This window comes from Pseudorca crassidens, chromosome 5 (assembly GCF_039906515.1).
Source record: "Pseudorca crassidens isolate mPseCra1 chromosome 5, mPseCra1.hap1, whole genome shotgun sequence".
NCBI lineage: Eukaryota > Metazoa > Chordata > Mammalia > Artiodactyla > Delphinidae > Pseudorca > Pseudorca crassidens.
This window is the reverse complement of record NC_090300.1, coordinates 30,849,714-30,867,563: the sequence shown is the minus strand read 5'-3', so window position 1 is coordinate 30,867,563 and position 17,850 is coordinate 30,849,714. Positions and strand designations below refer to the sequence as shown.

The window sequence follows — 17,850 nt, the reverse complement described above, 5'->3', positions numbered from 1 at the left end:
TATTTATTATACGCAGTTGTAAAAGAGAAAACCGGAATGCCTGTTTCTTTGTTTTCTGAGGTGTGCTAAGTGATGGAGTGGAGATCGGCACAGGGAATCTGGAACCCCTCAAATCCTCTTTCTGATTTTCAGAAATGAACCGGCACCACTACGCCCTGTACGTGCACAACTGCCGCCTTGTCTTCCTCTTGCGCAAGGATTTCGACCAGGCAGACACCTTCCGCCCCGCGGAGTTCCACTGGAAGCTGGACCAGGTATGGCGCTCACAGCGCGCTTGCGCCCTGCTCAGCCGCGTGCGGGGATGGTTGGTTAGTCCAGGGATGGTGGCAGTGGGTAGGCATCTCACGGTTCTGGTTACTTGCTGATTTGGGGGAAAATCAACTCTGGGAAACACACAGCATCTTAAAGTCGGGATGGCAACTGCAGCCTTAAAGACCAGTCGGAGGTGGGGAGGACCACACTTCCCGGCTAGAACCCGCACCCGGTAGGTGCCAGCGTGCATCTTGTCGACTTTCTCTGCGCGGAGGTCCTGGGAAGCTGATCCTCTCCATCCCCAGGCCCAGTTTCTGATCTTTGTTAGCGCATATTGATGTCATAAATGCTCCGTGTCTCCTCTTTGATGCTCTCTTTGGGAGACGGTGCAGCCTCGCTTTTGGTGACACAGGTTGAGAACAGGGACCTGAGGACTTTGAAGTCATCAGTGACACAGTGCCCTGTGAGCAGTTCATGTTCTTTTCTGAAGTGGGAAAATCTCTGCCTCGCTCCAGGGCCTTCTGACTTGTGATCACAAGGGCTGCTGTGTCGTACTTGTCAATGACAGATGAAGTGTCTGGTTGGAATCAAAAGCTTTGAAGTGTCTGTTTCGGAGGGCTGTGCAGCGCTGAGATTGCGGAGGTGGTACTTCTCTGGGCGGCCGTGCCGCTGAAGAAGTGTCAGTGTAGCAAGCCCAGAGTTGGCCTTTGCTTAGATTTGAAGGTGGGGGGCATGCATTTTTGTTCAATGGCTTTACATTGTCAGAAGGGAGGGTGGCAGTCAGCAGGGAAGAGGGTCATCGAATGGATGCTGCTTAATGAAGCAGATGAAATGATGCTCATTCTACTGCATCTCGTTTTTGCTTTCTTTCTGCCCAACCCATATTCTGGAAGCTTCTGGGGCCCCCAGTCTTCTTTTCTCCCTCCAAACCCCCCTGTGGGTGCCACCTGCCTCATCTTGTCTAGGGCTGAACGTTCCATAATCCTTTCCCTTCTCTTTCCCAATTACCCGTGTCTACCCCACCCTCTCCCTTTTCTACTTAAGCCTCAGACTCCCAGTGGGGCTGATCTCAGAGTGTGTCACTGGGAAGCATGCCAGAAGGAACCCATTTCCACCAAGATGGGTATGATCGCTACCCCGCTTCCTCCATACAGAAGTACTGACATATGCTCTTTAAGACAGAGATTCATTAACCTCAGGAAATGTCTCAATGGTGGAACATCAGGCAGCGTGACAAGGTCAAGGATGCCAGGTTGATGCAAAAGATGTTTGAGAGAGCCCTGTGGCAACTGCCTAGTCCATTCTCAGTAAATCCCATCCTGCTGTACCCCGGGGTTTTGGAAATATGGCATCTGGATTAATATATGTTCCTCTGAATTAGGAATTCTGGGTCTTGCAGAAATGATGCTATCTTGACATTGTTTATTTGACTTCCCGGCAGCCTCTCAACTAACTTCTAAAATGCCATTTGGCTTCTATGGGATGTTTTTATAAATACGTAATATGAATTGAGATAAATTAAAATAAATTCCATATCATGAGGGGTTTCAATAAAAAAAACATTGCTATACTGGCTGAGATCATTATAGATGCCCTGCAGCATTTCCTAAGATGGGATTGAGAAGCACTGATACAGGCAAATGAAGTCACAGGGTTTGGAATTTAAAATAGGTGAGGAACGAATTCTGGTTCTATAGATAAAAAATATAGTGAATTTAGGAATTCTGAAATCTGTTCCCAAAGTGGCGAATTGAAGGAGGGGCTGAGAGTCACTGAATACCTTCCAAACTACTCTGATCTCATTTATTACCATTCATGGGTGCCCGCTCTGTGCTAGGCACGCTGCATGAGTGGCTCATTCTCATCTCTGCCCCAGTCCTGCCAGGTGGATAATATGAGGCAGGAGACCACGGTCCAGTAAACTGCCCAAGGTCACACAGCAAACCATGGTTAGGACCTGCTTTTTCCGTATGTTAGGCTGCCTCTTTGGTGCACTTGCTAATTAAAATTTTAAATGTTTTTATTTTTTAATTTAAAATTAATTTAGAGATAGGAATTATGCAAAGTGCAAAATGTTTATAGTCTTGATGAAACCCTATGAAACTGTCAAATCTTCACTTTGTTCAAGCTCAGTCTTCCTTGTCTTAGCTTGGGCTGCCACAATCAAATACCACAACCTGGGTGGCTTAAACAGTTCTAGAGGCTGGGAATTCCAAGATCAAGGTGCCAGCCAATTCCATCCCCCCCACCGTGAGGGCCCTCTTTCTGGCTGTAGACAGCAGCCTTCTCACTGTGTCCTCACATGGTGGAGAGAGCTTGGGTACATTTCCTTCTTCTTATAAGGTATGAGCCCTATTGAATTAGGGCCCCATCCTTATGACCTCATTTAACCTTCATTACCTCCTAATGAAGGTTAGGCCCTTTCTCCAAATACAGCTATGTTTGGGGGTTAGGGCTTCAACATATGAATTTTGCAGGGACATAATTCAGTCTATAGTATTCTTCTACTAAACAAATTAATATTTAAAAATGTAACGGCTGCCTATTGATGACCAGAAGCCCCAGCTCACTTGGACAGCTGCTCATGCCCTGAAAGGAGCCACAGTGGGTGGGATATAGGAAACCTCCACCAAACTCATGCTAGCAATCCAGTGGTATATACAGACAAGCCCAGCTTTCTCTGTCCCCTATTTAACTCCCTATGTAGACAGAAACTTACCAGAAGTTTCTTGGAAGTAAATCACTTGATGCCCAAACTGTGTATACCTGATAGAGTATCCTTCCCCAGGAAGCCATCCCAGGTCACCCTGTGAGTAGTTTGCCTCTCCTCTGTGCTCCCCAGACTCTATGCTTCCCAGATTCCCCAATACTTATTCTATCCTAGTGACCCATTTGTCCTTCCTCTCTGCTCACTTGGTGCGAGATCCTGGTGGGCAGGACTGTGTCTTACTCTCTCCAAATTCTCAGCGCAAATGGTAGCCCTGAGCACACAGTTGGTGCCCAGTAAAAGTTGGCATAACGATGAAGGGATACTGAGATCAAATGAAAGGAGAAATGGAGTGAGGGAGGGAGAGAGGGAAGAAGAAAAGGAAAATTGAGATCTTTTAAAACCTCCTGGTGATTAATTGATTGTTTGATCCATTTTTATGGAACACTTTAAAATTCTAAAATTTTGCCATTTTTACTCTCTGGGTCTCAAACGTTCTGCTTTGATCTTGATAATATATTATTTCAAAGATCTCACTGACTTTACCACCAGTGGCTCTGTAACTATTACAAAACTTCCTGGCCTTGGCCAGAAAGGGCTCAAGCCAGTCTAATGTATTGTGTGTATTCAAATTCCTGGCCCACCTTAGGGATTCCAAAGCATAATAAATGTTCTACTGCCTGATGGGACCTCATTTATTCGGAGCATAAACTGTGTGCCAGGCTCTGCAGCTAAACTAAAGCCTCTGCTCTCTGGAAGTATCCATGGTAATGGGGCAAACAAACACATAAACAGACAGTGTACAATCCTATGTACAGTCCTATGTGATGTGTGCTGGGACAGAAGGCAGAGGGCCAGGTAGGGGGAGTCTGTGGGAACCCATTCCAGGGGCACCTGCCACTGGGAAGGGTGGGAGGGCTCAGAGGTATGGAGCCAGGTAGCTGGCAAGGAATGACTAGAAGGGCCATCTTCAGGGGACTGTAAGCTTTCTGTGTGTCAGGGCACAAGGACGGGGTGGAAGGGGAAGGTGTTGACAGTGTTACGGAACCTGGACTTGGGTCCTCTCTCCTGCATGCAGTAAAGCCAATCTACTGACACAGGTTTTGGTGAAGGAAAACACAGCGTTTATTGCAGGGTGCCAAGAAAGGAGAATGGGCAGCTCATGCTCAAAAGACCCGAACCCCTTGATGGCTTTCAGGGAAGAGTTTTTAAAGGCAGTGTGAGGGAGGGGCCCTCAGCATACATGATCAGCTCATGCACAGTTCTCAGATTGGTTGGCATCAAGGTGAAGTTTCAAGCATCACCAATCTTCTGGTTTCAACCAGTCTGGGGTCTATGTGCTCTTGGTCAGCAGTTTTCACCTGGTGGGTCTGGTGACTCTGCTATGTGGGTGGTTTATAGTCTCAACTGTTACCAGTTTCCTGGCCCAACAGCTCTTCTTTGTTTCTACATCTTCACATTCCTAATCATTAACTCTTTTAAGGCAGTCTAATGTTTTGTGTGTTTTTAAATTCCTGGCCCACCTTAGGGATTCTTTTAAGACTCAGGGGAGGCCTGAGAGACTAAAGCAAAAGCCTTTTACTTCAAAAGACAGGGACACAGGGGCTTGGGTACAGTTTCAACAGGTGTTAGGACCCCAGTTTGGAGAAGCAGGTGGGGATTAAATGCCAGGAGGCTTTTTATATCATGTTATTGAGTTGGTAATTTATCCCCAAAGAATGGACCACAATCAAAGCATTTTGTTATTCAATAGAAGACTAAGAATTTGAGGGATGCAAATGTGAGGAATGCTAGTATGATGTTCATAAAATGTATCACATTTAAGCAAATGTAACTCAGGCCAGGCATTCCGTGGGGCCAGTAGCAGGGGTTGTGATAGAATCAGGGTCTTCCACTTCTCTTTCCACAGCCAGGAGATCAATCACATGACAGATGCTACTTGTCGGCATGGAAACCAGGGCGTGATAGGTGGGCGGGCTTCCACATAGCTCTTCAGGTGTGTGCCCAGGGAGTGTGGTAGTTGTCATGGAGGAGCTGAGTGCTTCCAAAAAGCCCACCCCTTTGCCCTACACCTCAGAAGGCCTTTGCCAGGGTATATGGACTGCCAAGTAAATCCATTACCAGGCAACCCCAAGAAATGCCCTGGCAATCCAGTGTACCTCTTGAAAAGGGATCATAACGATGAGGAGACTCTCATTTTAATGGGATTTTTACTTATGATCTGCTAATGCAAATCGCTCAAGCCTGCAGTTAGTTATGTGCAAACCCAGACCAGAGCAGAGGAGAAGGCCCAGCTGCCAGCTCACATGGGAAAGGTTTATTAATTTGCAGCCCCTCCTGGCTTTCATGTTATTTGGATATGGTAGACTCAGCATCACGAATTCTAATGATCTTCCCTTTGGACTTGCTGGTGCTGGGAAGGAGACCCATTGATATTTTACAGCCTGTTCACCTATTGGAAGACACAGCTTGAGTGACAGCCTTAACGGACCAATAAGAGGACAGGTGTCCCAGGCTCAGACAAGGGAAAAAGATGCATCTCTGAAAAATCGCAGGTAGCACAGGAAGCAGAAGTGAGATACATTCTGTTGGCCATTGCCTTCTCTGTGCAGAACTTGTTAACAGGCACTGGGGGAGAGAAGAAGGATATGAATGACCCTGTCCTGGGAGCCCACAGCTCTGCCCAGATTATAACCAGTTTGAGACACCCTGGAGAGCATTCTCCTGCAAGAGTCCCAAATAATCATGGACAGGAGAAGCAGTCAAAGTAAGTATGGATGCCTGGCTGGGTGAATGTAGGTCCTCATTCAGACTCAACCACCACACAGCTCCAGGCCACACAAGAATCCAGGCCTGGTGCAGTTCCAGTCGTTCAGAAGTGAGAAATCAGATTTCTACAGAAAATCTTCCAATTTTTAATATTTTCTCATTTAAAAACATATCATCAGACCAAACAAATGTTCTGTGGTACACCTTTATACTCTGGTCACTGATAAAAACAAAAACACAACAACCAAAAAGCCCCACTATCATTTGGACACAGGAAAACCATACCATAACATGACTATTTGAGAAGTTTAAACCTTCTTTAATGAGACCCACTTGTCCTTTCTAAGCGCTTCCTGTCCTAGCCCCTTGCCCCGCCCTTCATGAAGAATGCTGGATTCCCAGTATCAGGGGGAGTAGGGGGCATGTCTGGTCCCCAATGGCCCCACACCACACCCAAAGAAAAGGGGCCAGTGTGAGTGGGGCAGGGTCCCTTAGACCCAGGTGATCTTCTTTCCTCCCACATATAGGAGAGAATACGTCACAGGACCAAATTCCCCCAGAAACAAATGACAGAGCCAGGATTTGAGCCAAATACTCACATTTGTCAGGCCAACGCCTTTGCCCATCAGGTCCATTCTACTTGCAAAGGCATCTAAAGCCCCTGGAAGAAGGAAAATCCTTTATTCTTGGTGAGAAAAGAGTGTTAGAATGATGTAGAATCAGCTTATTTGCATCTGCTCTTACAGCCAAACTGGGAGTCAAATGAGTGAGTTCAATCATTATTATAGCCAAGTGCCAAGGAGTTAATTGGAGAATAGTCAGTCCAGTCCAGACCAGTCATCTTAATGAGCAAAATAATTGGGCATTGTCAGTGCTCTAATTCCACATTTAAAGACTAACTCTTGGATGCATTGGCCGTGTTTCCTCTAAAGCAGTGACGCCACCCCACTCACTGTCCTGCCCTGGACACTGGTCTCCAGTGAGACCTGCTTTCCTTTAGGAACATGTGTCCTAAACAGAGGGGGAGGAAGAATGTCCAGAATCTCTCTTGCCTCTCCTTTTGTAGGAATCCCAAATGACGTTTTCTAAGATGCCAACTTGCAGGGTTGTTGTGAATGGATGATGGACATGGGGAGAACCACAAATACAGTGGCTCTCGTGTCTTTATTTCTCTGTAATACAGAAGGGCCCCCGATAAACCCCCACTTCTCTGAGTCCCTCTCCTTTCCTCTTCCCATCTCTAAGAACTTCTAGACATTTGGGGAGATGTGGCATCTGTGACTTCATGGTGTTGGCGGAGAAGGGTCCTCAGACCCACATAAGACACCCTAGGTTCTCTTGGGTTGGGACTGTGCAATGACTGGATTTCCTGCTCTTTGGATAGGTGACTGCTGACGTGGTCAGCCCAGTTGTTCTATTTTCTTTAGAGAGGGCACAAATATGCTGGAAATCCACCACTTCAACCCATTCCCTGAGCTGTGTTCTCTCCACCTTAAAGCTCCTTTCCTGGAAGCCTTTCATCCTGCCCCATCTCTGCTGCACTGGTTACCTCTATGCCACAATACCTCACCTGGGCTCCTCGGGGTCCCAAGTGAGCCACCTGTGGTGGACAAAATAATGGCCCCAAAGGTGTCCACCTTCTAATCCCTGAAATCTGTGAATATGTTACCTTACATGGCAAAGGGTCTTTACAGGCGTGATTAAATTAAAGGTCCTGAGCTAGGGAGATTATCCTAGATTAGTCAAGTGGACCCAATGTAATCACAAGTTTCCTTATAGGAGGGAGGCAGGAGGATTAGAGTCAGAAAAGATGTGACAGGAAGCAGAGGTCAGAGTGGTATGGGGCCATGAGCCAAGGAATGCAGCCACCCCTACGAGCCGGGAAAAAAAAGAAACAGATTGTCCATTACAGCCTCCAGAAGGAACACAGCCCAGCTGACACCTTGATTGTAGCCCAGGGAAACTCATTTCAGATTTCTGACCTCCAAAACTGTAAGATAATAAATCTGAGTTGTTTTAACACAAAGGTTGAGGTTATTTCTCATAGCAGCAATAGGAAATGCATACTCTGTTCATGAGCCTTGGGGAGGCCACCTCCCACCTCCCCACACTTTACTGAGGTGACCCTGGGCCCAGCTATCCAGGCAGGTTCAGAGAATCTTCTGTACCCACAGTGTGTGGTGCCTCTGCCTACCCCCACACCCCTGTCTCTATGGAGCCCCTCCCCTTGGAGGCGTGGCCCTAGGAGGGAGGGAGGAAGGAAGAGGCACTGCCTCTAACATCCCCCATTCACTGCCTACTTTGCTTTTCACCAAGCCTGCTTCTCCAGAGCCTCTGGATTAGGATTCCCAAGGGGCATATTTAGCCTTTCCTTCTGTCCTAAGCCATATTCTTCCTCTAGCCTAAGGTGCCGGCCCCCTCACCAGCCATGATAAGTGGCTCTTATCATCTTCCCTAAAGGTACCTCTCTGCCTTTAGGGAAGAAACACTGAGACCTTCATGCTTGGTTCTGAAAATGCTAAAACAAACAGAAAATCCTCTTTCTCTTGACAGAGCCTCACCTGGAAGCTTACAACTGACAAGCTGATACATGAATGAGATCCTCTAGATAATACCCGTCCTTCCCCTGAAGCACAGAAACCTGCTTCACTGGAAGGTCACCCCTCGAGTTCACACCTCACCCCACTGTGCTGTCAGCTTTGTGCCCCAGGGCTTGCTCCCAGGCAGAGGAGCCTCCTGGCTCCAAGGAGCACAGTCCAGGAGCAGTAGCTTTACTGCCCTGGGAGCACCTCTCACCCAGAGGGCACGGGAGCAACTAGGCGTGGAGGTGAGGAGCATTTCTGGGCAGCCCCCTGCACTCTTCTCAGGAGTCTCTGGGAAGCCAGCCCCCCTATCCCACCTGCCACAGCCATGACCTTGACAATGCCCTCTTGTACTGGCTTGTTCTCTGTCCCTGACTTGCTCTCCCACTTCCTCTTTCCTCCTCCCTAGAAGCAGCTCCCTAATGAACCCCCTGCTCTGGTTCGTCTGGGTAGCACAGGTAGTTTTGATCTACAAGTGGGCAGTTAGCAAACAGCCACTGCTATTATTATTGGAAAGAAAGGGACTTCTTCAGAGTTTCAGGGGCATAACTATGATGAAAAGGAGGAAGCTACCAAGAGACAAAAGTAAAGTGAATAAAAGGAAGGAAGGGAAGTTCAGCGAGGTGAAGATGAGTGCTGCCGGATGTGAGTGGAGCTGATCTCGAGCCTAACCAACAGTAAGATCTGATGACAAATAGATAACTCTATCTGTGTCGTACTGGGAACGTAGTCTCCACAAATCCACTGAGGGCTTCCCTAGCCTTACTCATCAATATATCCTGAGCCATTTGCTTGAAGAGCTGGTTTCTCAAGGCTTTCTTGGATTTCCATTATTACTCAAAGGATTTTCTTTCATTTTTCTTCTGAAGAGCCTACGCTAAAGGAGAATCCAAACTCTCGGTGAATTGAGACCTGCAGGAATGTCATTCCATTACCGAACCAAACCTGGGTCTGCTTGCCCACTAGCAGTGAAGCCAATCTACTGACACTGAGTTGTGGTGAAGGAAAGTACAGCATTTATTGCAGGGTGTCAAGCAAGGAGTCCAGGCAGCTAGTGCCTAAGAAACCAATAGCTTTCAAGGAAAGATTTTTAAAGACAGGGAGGAAGGTTGTGGCATGCTTGATCAGCTTTTGGACATTCTTCTGATTGGTTGGTGGTGAGGTAATTGGGAGTCAACATCATCAACCTTCTGCTTCCAGCCTGTCTGGCATCTATGTGCTTGTGGGCAACATAGAGTTCACTTCTTCCACCTGGTGGGGGTTTCAGAATTTGCAAAACAGATCAAAGGACATGGCTCAGAATATTATTTATGGCTCTTGTGGAGGAACTAAAAGTCCTTGACTTTGTTTAATGGCTAAACTATTATTTTGTCTTGCTTAACTGTTTTCCTTTCCTTCTGCATTTTCTCACTTCTCTGATTAAATTTATTCTTTGGAACTCAGGGAAGGCCTAGGAGGCTAAAGATTTTCTACATATAAGAGGCAAGCAGAGCATATTGGGGGCAGGGGGGAGTCTGTACCAGGAAGGTCCCATAGGGTCCTGCTAGGTTATAATTCTCTTCTCTGCTGCAATCTCACTGTCTTCTCCCACTCCCTCATTCCATCTTGAAGTAGAAGGCTATACCACTGCTAAATTTAAACAAATCGAATATGCTAATTATCCTATACCTTTCTCCCTTTGCTGTCAGACCTGGTTCCTCTCTGGTCTGTTTTCCCCAGATGAGCATCTGCTCAGTAATTCCTTTTGCTCCCATGAAATCATTATTTGTGTCTTAGCCTGTACAACTGCCCAGAGGCAACAAATGCATTTTTTTTCAGTAGACATCCAGTAATACATATTTAAAAACAGACTATCATTTTACTGTTAAAAAGAAGAAAACAATGTCAACACAATTACAAATGCTTAGTAAATCAAATCACTGTTTCAGTAATAAGATGCTCAAGCCTTGGGGTGGTCCCAACGGAGGCAGCTTTGACTCAGTCACCACACTGGCTGTGCCTTGCTCCTGTCTTTTTAGACTGCTTTGGGGATTAGGTGCCAGTGGGAGGGGAGGGAGACTCCTCCTTGGCATCAAACCCAAGTGTCTGCATTTGTTATATGCAAGATATTTTTTCTCTCTGTCACTTCCACAGTATAGAAAACAAGAAACTGGCAAAATTGAAACCTGATACAAAATGACACATTCTAGTGCTAACGCCCTCATTTAAGAGACACGAGGCAGAGGCACGGATCACCATGAAGTCACTGTATACTGAGAAGGAGAATTGCATTGAACATTACTTCTGTTCTTACTTCGTGCCAAGCACTTTCTTTTAATTCTAACAAAAATCTTGCAGTTTAGGCAAAACACCCAGGTTAAGGATGAGGAATAGGAGACATAGTAGGGATCTTTCCACATCTCTTATCTAATAAATGGAAGAACCTTGAATGTGACCTCAAGACACACATGTGCCAAGAGGGTAAAAGGCACTATTATTGACTTGGGAGAATTTACAACCTTAATGAATATACAGGATGACAAGAATGAATCAGTATCCATGCTGATACCTGAGTGTTTAGAACAGGGCATGGATGTCCAGCAAGAAACAGATTCCAAGCTCAGCTTATCAGGAATCATATTTTAGCATCTTTTGAAGTAAAGATCACCTTGCTCCTGAGGTACAGGGGTGAAAGGGCTGTTCATCCCATAAACAAGAGAATCCAGTGAAGCTGATTTCCCAGGGAAGACCACTCCTCCAAGGATGTCCTGCAAAGCAATAACCCTGGAGGCCCTGGGCAGTGATAGTAATTTGCCCTACCTTCCCTGCTTCCTCTCACTGAGTCATCTGTTTCCGTCCTTAATGTCTAAACATGCAAATATTGCTGCACTTTCTGCTCATCAGTTTAGCTAAAGGAAGTGCCCTTTAATTATGCTTTTAACTAATGAACCTCCTCCATCACCTTGACAATTAGTGCATATTTAGAAGGAGGAAAGGCCTCATTATGAATCAGCTACTGCATCTCTTGGTTACTCAGAAGATGGTGGCTTTCTTGAGACAATAGAAATCAGAATCAAAACACAAAATAAGCCTTGTGATTGCATTAACTTCTAGTAGCCCTTAGGTGTAAGAATGGCAAATAGTCAATAACGTTATATGTGATGGAAAAAAGGAAAACTAGCATTTTGTGAGAGGATATTGTGTGCCAATCCCTAAATTCATTGTTTTGCGTACATTAAGTCTAAGCTGCCCAGTTACTTTTGAAGTTATTTCTTAACTCCATTTTATAGATACTGAAATTGAGGCTCTGAAAGATTAAGTAATCTGCCTAAACTGTTGGACCAAGTCCATTATTTTCCAAAGCTCCGTGTTCTTTTCCATTATGTGTTTATCTTGTTGAGGAGTATTTATATAGCTCGGCAGAATGGGGTATCTGCCAAGTTTTCACCATATTTCTCCATGCATTGGTCTCAGCAGACACTCGCAGGAATAATTTGCTTCCATACAATTCCCAGGCACAGACAGATTGGACAACACTATGTATGCACCTATCTGCATGACTTTTTTTTTAAATATAAATTTATTTATTTATTTATTATTGGCTGCGTTGGGTCTTCTTCGTTGCTGCGCGCGGGCTTTCTTTAGCTGTGGTGAGCGGGAGCTACTATTCACTGTGGTGCGTGGGTTTCTCATTGTGGTGGCTTCTCTTGTTGCAGAGCACAGGCTCTAGGCACGCAGGCTCAGTAGTTGTGGAGCACGGGCTTAGTTGCTCCGTGGCATGTGGGATCTTCCTGGACCAGGGCTCGAACCCATGTCCCCTGCATTGGCAGGAGGATTCTTAACCACTGCGCCACCAGGGAAGCCCTGCATGGCTTTTAAGAATAAAAGAGAATGTGTCATGGGAAGGCAAGTTATTTCCACTATCTAACTGACCTGTTCCTCTTTCAAGACCATCTTTCAAGACTCAAGGCTAACATCCTTGATAAAGACTTTCCTGTAATTCCCTCTCCTGTAGAGAATTGACCTTAACTCCATGGAGGCCCCAGAATTTTATCACATTTTTCACACTTTATTACACTTATTTGTTTGTTGGTTCATTTCTTCCACTACACTGAGATTTCATGTCTTATTTCACCTCTTTAACCTTTAACACAGTGTCTAACACAAAAAAATGTGTCCAATAAATGCTGCTTAAATTTTAAAAAATGAGTTCTTATCTGAATGTCATAATCTGATCTTCTACACTGTGATTCCCAAACACTGCTCCATAGACCTACAAGTACCAGTTTGGCTATGTAGGTATTATCTGAGGAACATTGAAAAAAGCTTCCAAAAACAAAACAAAACAAAAACAAGATGTTCTTTAATGGGTGAATGAATAAATAACCTATTGTGTATCCATACATGGAATGCTGTTTAGCAATAAAAAGGAACAACATATACAGCATATCTATTTACACAACATAGATGAATTTCAAAAATATTATGCTAAGTGATAAAAACTAGACAACAAAGACTAGATATTCTATGACTTCATTTACATGAAATGTCCACAAAAGGCAATTTTGAGATGGAAAATAGATCAATGGTTGCCTAGGGCTCAAAGTCAGAGTAAAAGTCAACTGTAAATGAGCACAGCCTTTTTGGGGTGATGGAAATGTTCTAAAACTAGATTGTGATGGTTGTTGCACAACTCTATAAATTTATTAAAAATTATTGAATCATACAATTACAAGTGAATTTTATGATATATAAAATAAATTTTATCTATACAGCTATTTAATAAAGTTATTAAAAATAATAATGAAAACAATTAAAGAATGAAAAGAAAGAAGGAACAAAGAAAGCAAGCCACAGTTCTTTGAGCTTGAAGTGTTATAGAATGAAGATCATCAATGCCAGAATTCCTGGAAATTTAGGGAGTTAATATCAGAAAGGAGGGATATACAGGAAGAGAACTCAAACTCTGAATATAAACTTCCCGCAAATCCTTGTCTGACCCCTGAACTGGGTACACACAGAGGAGACTTTGGAAACCCAGTGAAAATTGATAGCAGGAGAGATGAAAAACCTGATCAGAGATTTTAGTTACTGCTTACTTGAAATTAGACAAATTTTGGAATTCCTCCAAGTTATAAGGACTAGGTAAACACCTAGAGTTTTCCAATGAAATGACAGAAGAGACATATATTAGAAATAAAGTTCATATGCCAGGATTTATGGGCTTGTCCAAAATTAAGGGTAAACCCAAACAGTAATATCCTTATATAGTATAAAACCAAACTCTACAGGTACAAGGTGACCGTCCAGTAAGTTAATAAAAATGAACAATCTCAGAGAAAGATAACAAGAATCCAGAGTTTCTAACATGTACAATCCACAGTCCCCAGTATTAAGTATAAATTATTAAACATGTGAGGAAACAGGAAACAATGTGACCTAAGGTTCAGAGTAAAATCATTCAAGAGAAACCCTGAGATGACACAGATATTGGAATTTTCAGAAAGCAGTTTTAAAGCAGCTATTTTAAATTGTTTTAAAAAGCTTTAAAGTAAATGTTCTAACAATGAATGAACAGATAGAGAATATCAGCAAAGAAATGGAAACTATACAGAAATGTCAAATCTAAAGTGGTAAATACAATATCTAAAATGAAAAGAAGGATTTAGCAGCAGATTGGAGATAGAAGAGTCAATGAACTGGAAGAGAGATCAAAAGCAATTGTACAATATGAAGAGGGAAGGGGAGAGAAGAAAGATTTCTTAAAATCTAGAGCCAGTGAGGAGGAAGGGAGAGAGGAGAAGAAAGGAGAGGAGAAAAGACAAAATTCTTAAAAGGACCAAAGGACAAGAATAAGTGAATGGGGCATAAAAAAAATTAACTGAAAAAGTAGTGGTTGAAAAATTTTCCAAACTTGGTGCAAAACATCATTTTAAAGTTCGAATAAGATAAGCAAGTTCCAAACTGGATAAATACAAAGAACACTCCTAAGCACATCATCCTCAACCTGTTGAAAACCAAAAATAAAGAGGAAATTTTGAAAGCACCCAGAGAAAAAGAAAAAAATTATTTTTCATATGGGAGAACAACAATGTAATGTGAATTACACCTGACATTTTACTGGAAATGATGGGGACCAAAAGACAATGGGATGACAAAGTAAGTCTTCAAGATAGAAAGGAAATGGTATCAGAGGGAAAAACAAATCTATAAGAAGGAAAGAAGAGAACTGGAAATGGTAAATATGTGAGTGAATATAAAAGACCATCTTTCCTTCTCTCCTAATTTCTGTAAATGACCATGACTTTTACTGCAACAATTACAAAAGTGTTGTGAGCATATAATGTATATAAATTTAAAATACATAAACACAGTAGAACAAATGATGAGTGTGGGGAATGGAGTTATACTGTTTTATGGTTCTCACATTTTATGTAAAGTGTTATAATGTTAGCTCTAAGTATACTATGATAAACTAAAGATGCGTATGAAAGAAGGCCTACTTTAAAGACCATGAGATTAAAGGGATGATCAGGAAAAAATACAAGTTAAGGATGTTGTAGGTTTCTTGAAACAGACAAATAAATGGGCAATGGTGGTGACAATGGCAAAGAACAGTTGATGTGCATGGGCCACAACAGGAATGGAGAAATTGAACCTCGGATTTTTAGACAATGCTTAAGGAGCGTGCTCAAGAGGTGCTATGAATGATGAAGGAGGGCCTGATCTTACCTCCCAACCCTTCCCAAGCAACCCCTGTGCTTGACCCCTCCCAACCTTAGTTGAAATTGGGCACAATATTTAAGAATGTAGGGTTCTCTATTTGCCATGAAACAGGGTTGTCAAGGGCCTAGAGAGAAAATTATGAGGTTTGGGTTTCAGAAAGTAAGCAAGAGAACCAACAGGTGTAAGTTTAAGGGATTTGGAAAATGACCTAGGAATGTGGGAACAGAGAGCAAGGTGGAATTTGCTGCTCTCATGGCTGCAAGCAACAGTGTCAACCTTGTCTCCTTGTGTATCAATCATGTTTTTTTTTTCCCTTATACTTTGATGCTTTGACATTTGGGGGCCTTGTGGACCCAGGAAAGAAGTACCTCTCCCAGGGTTAATTGGTTCCTGGAGATAGTAAATGAATTGTCTGCCAGCACACCTTTGCTATGAAAGCCAATAAATCCAGAGTCCATACCCCATCTGCCTCCTTTGATTGGGCTCCTGCAGACCAGAACACTATACACCTGCCATAAAGCATTCCAGGGCCAGGTACTGGACAACTAGGGACCACCCTTATAGCCCAGAGCCCACTTGAATTATTCAGCCAATTATTCTTCCCACGCACTCTGCCTCCTGAGCAACCCTGGTGCTTCCCTGTGTGGCCCTTCACAGTGTGCCATGCCTCCTGTTTGTAGGGATCTATGAGTATAAAAACAACTTCTTTCATGGGTGTACCTTGCCACACCAGATTAAAACAAATCTTAGGTACATTTTAAAACTGTGTATCATTGGGGCCTAGAGGCCTGTGTGTGACATCTGCTAATCAGCATACTGGGATGGAGTAAGTGTCCTTTTTTCTCTTTTAAGCAGAAATACCACTCTTTGTTCAAATTGTTTATGCTCGATGTGAAAGTGAATAAAGTGAAGAGGTCTGCAAAAGCAATGATTTTAGCCATAAATTAGAGGTTAAAGGGAAAATTATAAAAATATTTACAAATTAGGGTATCTACAAAGGTCTCAGAAATGATCCCTCATTTGCATCAAGACTGTCCCATATTTACTTGGCATTGCCTTAAATCCTCATCTCTCACTTCCAGACCTTGTGGCCCTTTTGCCATAAAGAGCCAAACCAGCCTCTAACAACAGCCCAATGGAGGCTCTGCAGTCAATTTCCTTATAATGTAATTAAAGGTACATATTTTGGCCTTCCCTCCCCTTTATCAGAGGGGATGAATTATTCTTCCTAATCCTGTCCTGACTCCGTTGTCCAAGATGAAGATAAGACAGTGCTGGAGCCACCCCTGTGCTTGACCCTGTGGATTCACTGCCTTCTTCTCTTTGATGGGTAGGTGGTAACTTCCTGTGTGCTCATGGGGAAGAAAACTCTTTCCTTTCCCAATAGGAAAGTCTAATATCTGCCTTCATGACATTACATGAAATGTTAGAAACCAAGTACCCCTTGCCATTCTGTTTAGGTTGCCCTGGAAACAGAGCTTGGCATCAGCTTCATAATGTGGTCTGCTTCTATTAAAAGGGTCATGTACCCTTCCATCAAATACAGCCTTCTCAAAAGGTTTCATTACCAACACAAATATAAGGGGACAATAAGGCTTTAGCTATGTGGGCAGAAAGCAAAGAGAAACTATTCTACCTATTATCTAGACTCAAATAAAAACTGTTTTACCAGTGCAACAAAAAGAATAAAATACCTAGGAATAAACCTGCCTAAGGAGACAAAAGACCTGTATGCAGAAAATTATAAGACACTGATGAAAGAAATTAAAGATGATACAAATAGATGGAGAGATATACCATGTTCTTGGATTGGAAGAATCAACATTGTGAAAATGACTATACTACCCAAAACAATCTACAGATTCAATACAATCCCTATCAAACTACCACTGGCGTTTTTCACAGAACTAGAACAAAAAATTTCACAACTTGTATGGAAACACAAAAGGTCCCGAATAGCCAAAGCAATCTTGAGAAAGAAAAATGGAGCTGGAGGAATCAGGCTCCCTGACTTCAGACTATACTACAAAGCTACAGTAATCAAGACAATATGGTACTGGCACAAAAACAGAAATATAGATCAGTGGAACAGGATAGAAAGCCCAGAGATAAACCCATGCACATACAGTCACCTTATCTTTGATAAAGGAGGCAAGAATATACAATGGAGAAAAGACAGCCTCCTCAATAAGTGGTGCTGGGAAAACTGGACAGCTACATGTAAAAGAATGAAATTAGAACACTCCCTAACACCATACACAAAAATAAACTCAAAATGGATTAAAGACCTAAATGTAAGGCCAGACACTATCAAACTCTGAGAGGAAAACATGGGCAGCACACTCTATGACATAAATCACAGCAAGATCCTTTTTGACCCACCTCCTAGAGAAAGGGAAATAAAAACAAAAATAAACAAATGGGACTTAATGAAACTTCAAAGCTTTAGCACAGCAAAGGAAACCATACACAAGACGAAAAGACAACCCTCAGAATGGGAGAAAATATTTGCAAATGAAGCAACTGACAAAGGATTAATCTCCAAAATTTACAAGCAGCTCAATATCAAAAAAACAAACAACCCAATCCAAAAATGGGCAGAAGACCTAAATAGACATTTCTCCAAAGAAGATATACAGATTGCCAACAAACACATGAAAGAATGCTCAGCATCACTAATCATTAGAGAAATGCAAATCAAAACTACAATGAGATATCACCTCACACCAGTCAGAATGGCCATCATCAAAAAATCTACAAACAATAAATGCTGGAGAGGGTGTGGAGAAAAGGGAACCCTCATACACTGTTGGTGGGAATGTAAATTGATACAGC

At 43.1% G+C, this 17,850-nt stretch overlaps 1 protein-coding gene across 2 annotated transcripts in view; it reads left to right on the top strand.

Annotated features, from left to right (window-relative positions):
- CLSTN2 (calsyntenin 2) overlaps nucleotides 1-17,850 on the top strand; it is a 652,733-nt gene that overhangs the window by 551,538 nt on the left and 83,345 nt on the right. For both annotated transcript variants that reach the window (XM_067737667.1, XM_067737668.1), the window contains one exon: nucleotides 133-254. In XM_067737667.1, the coding sequence (XP_067593768.1) occupies nucleotides 133-254 (122 nt within the window). The remainder of the gene's footprint in view (nucleotides 1-132; nucleotides 255-17,850) is intronic.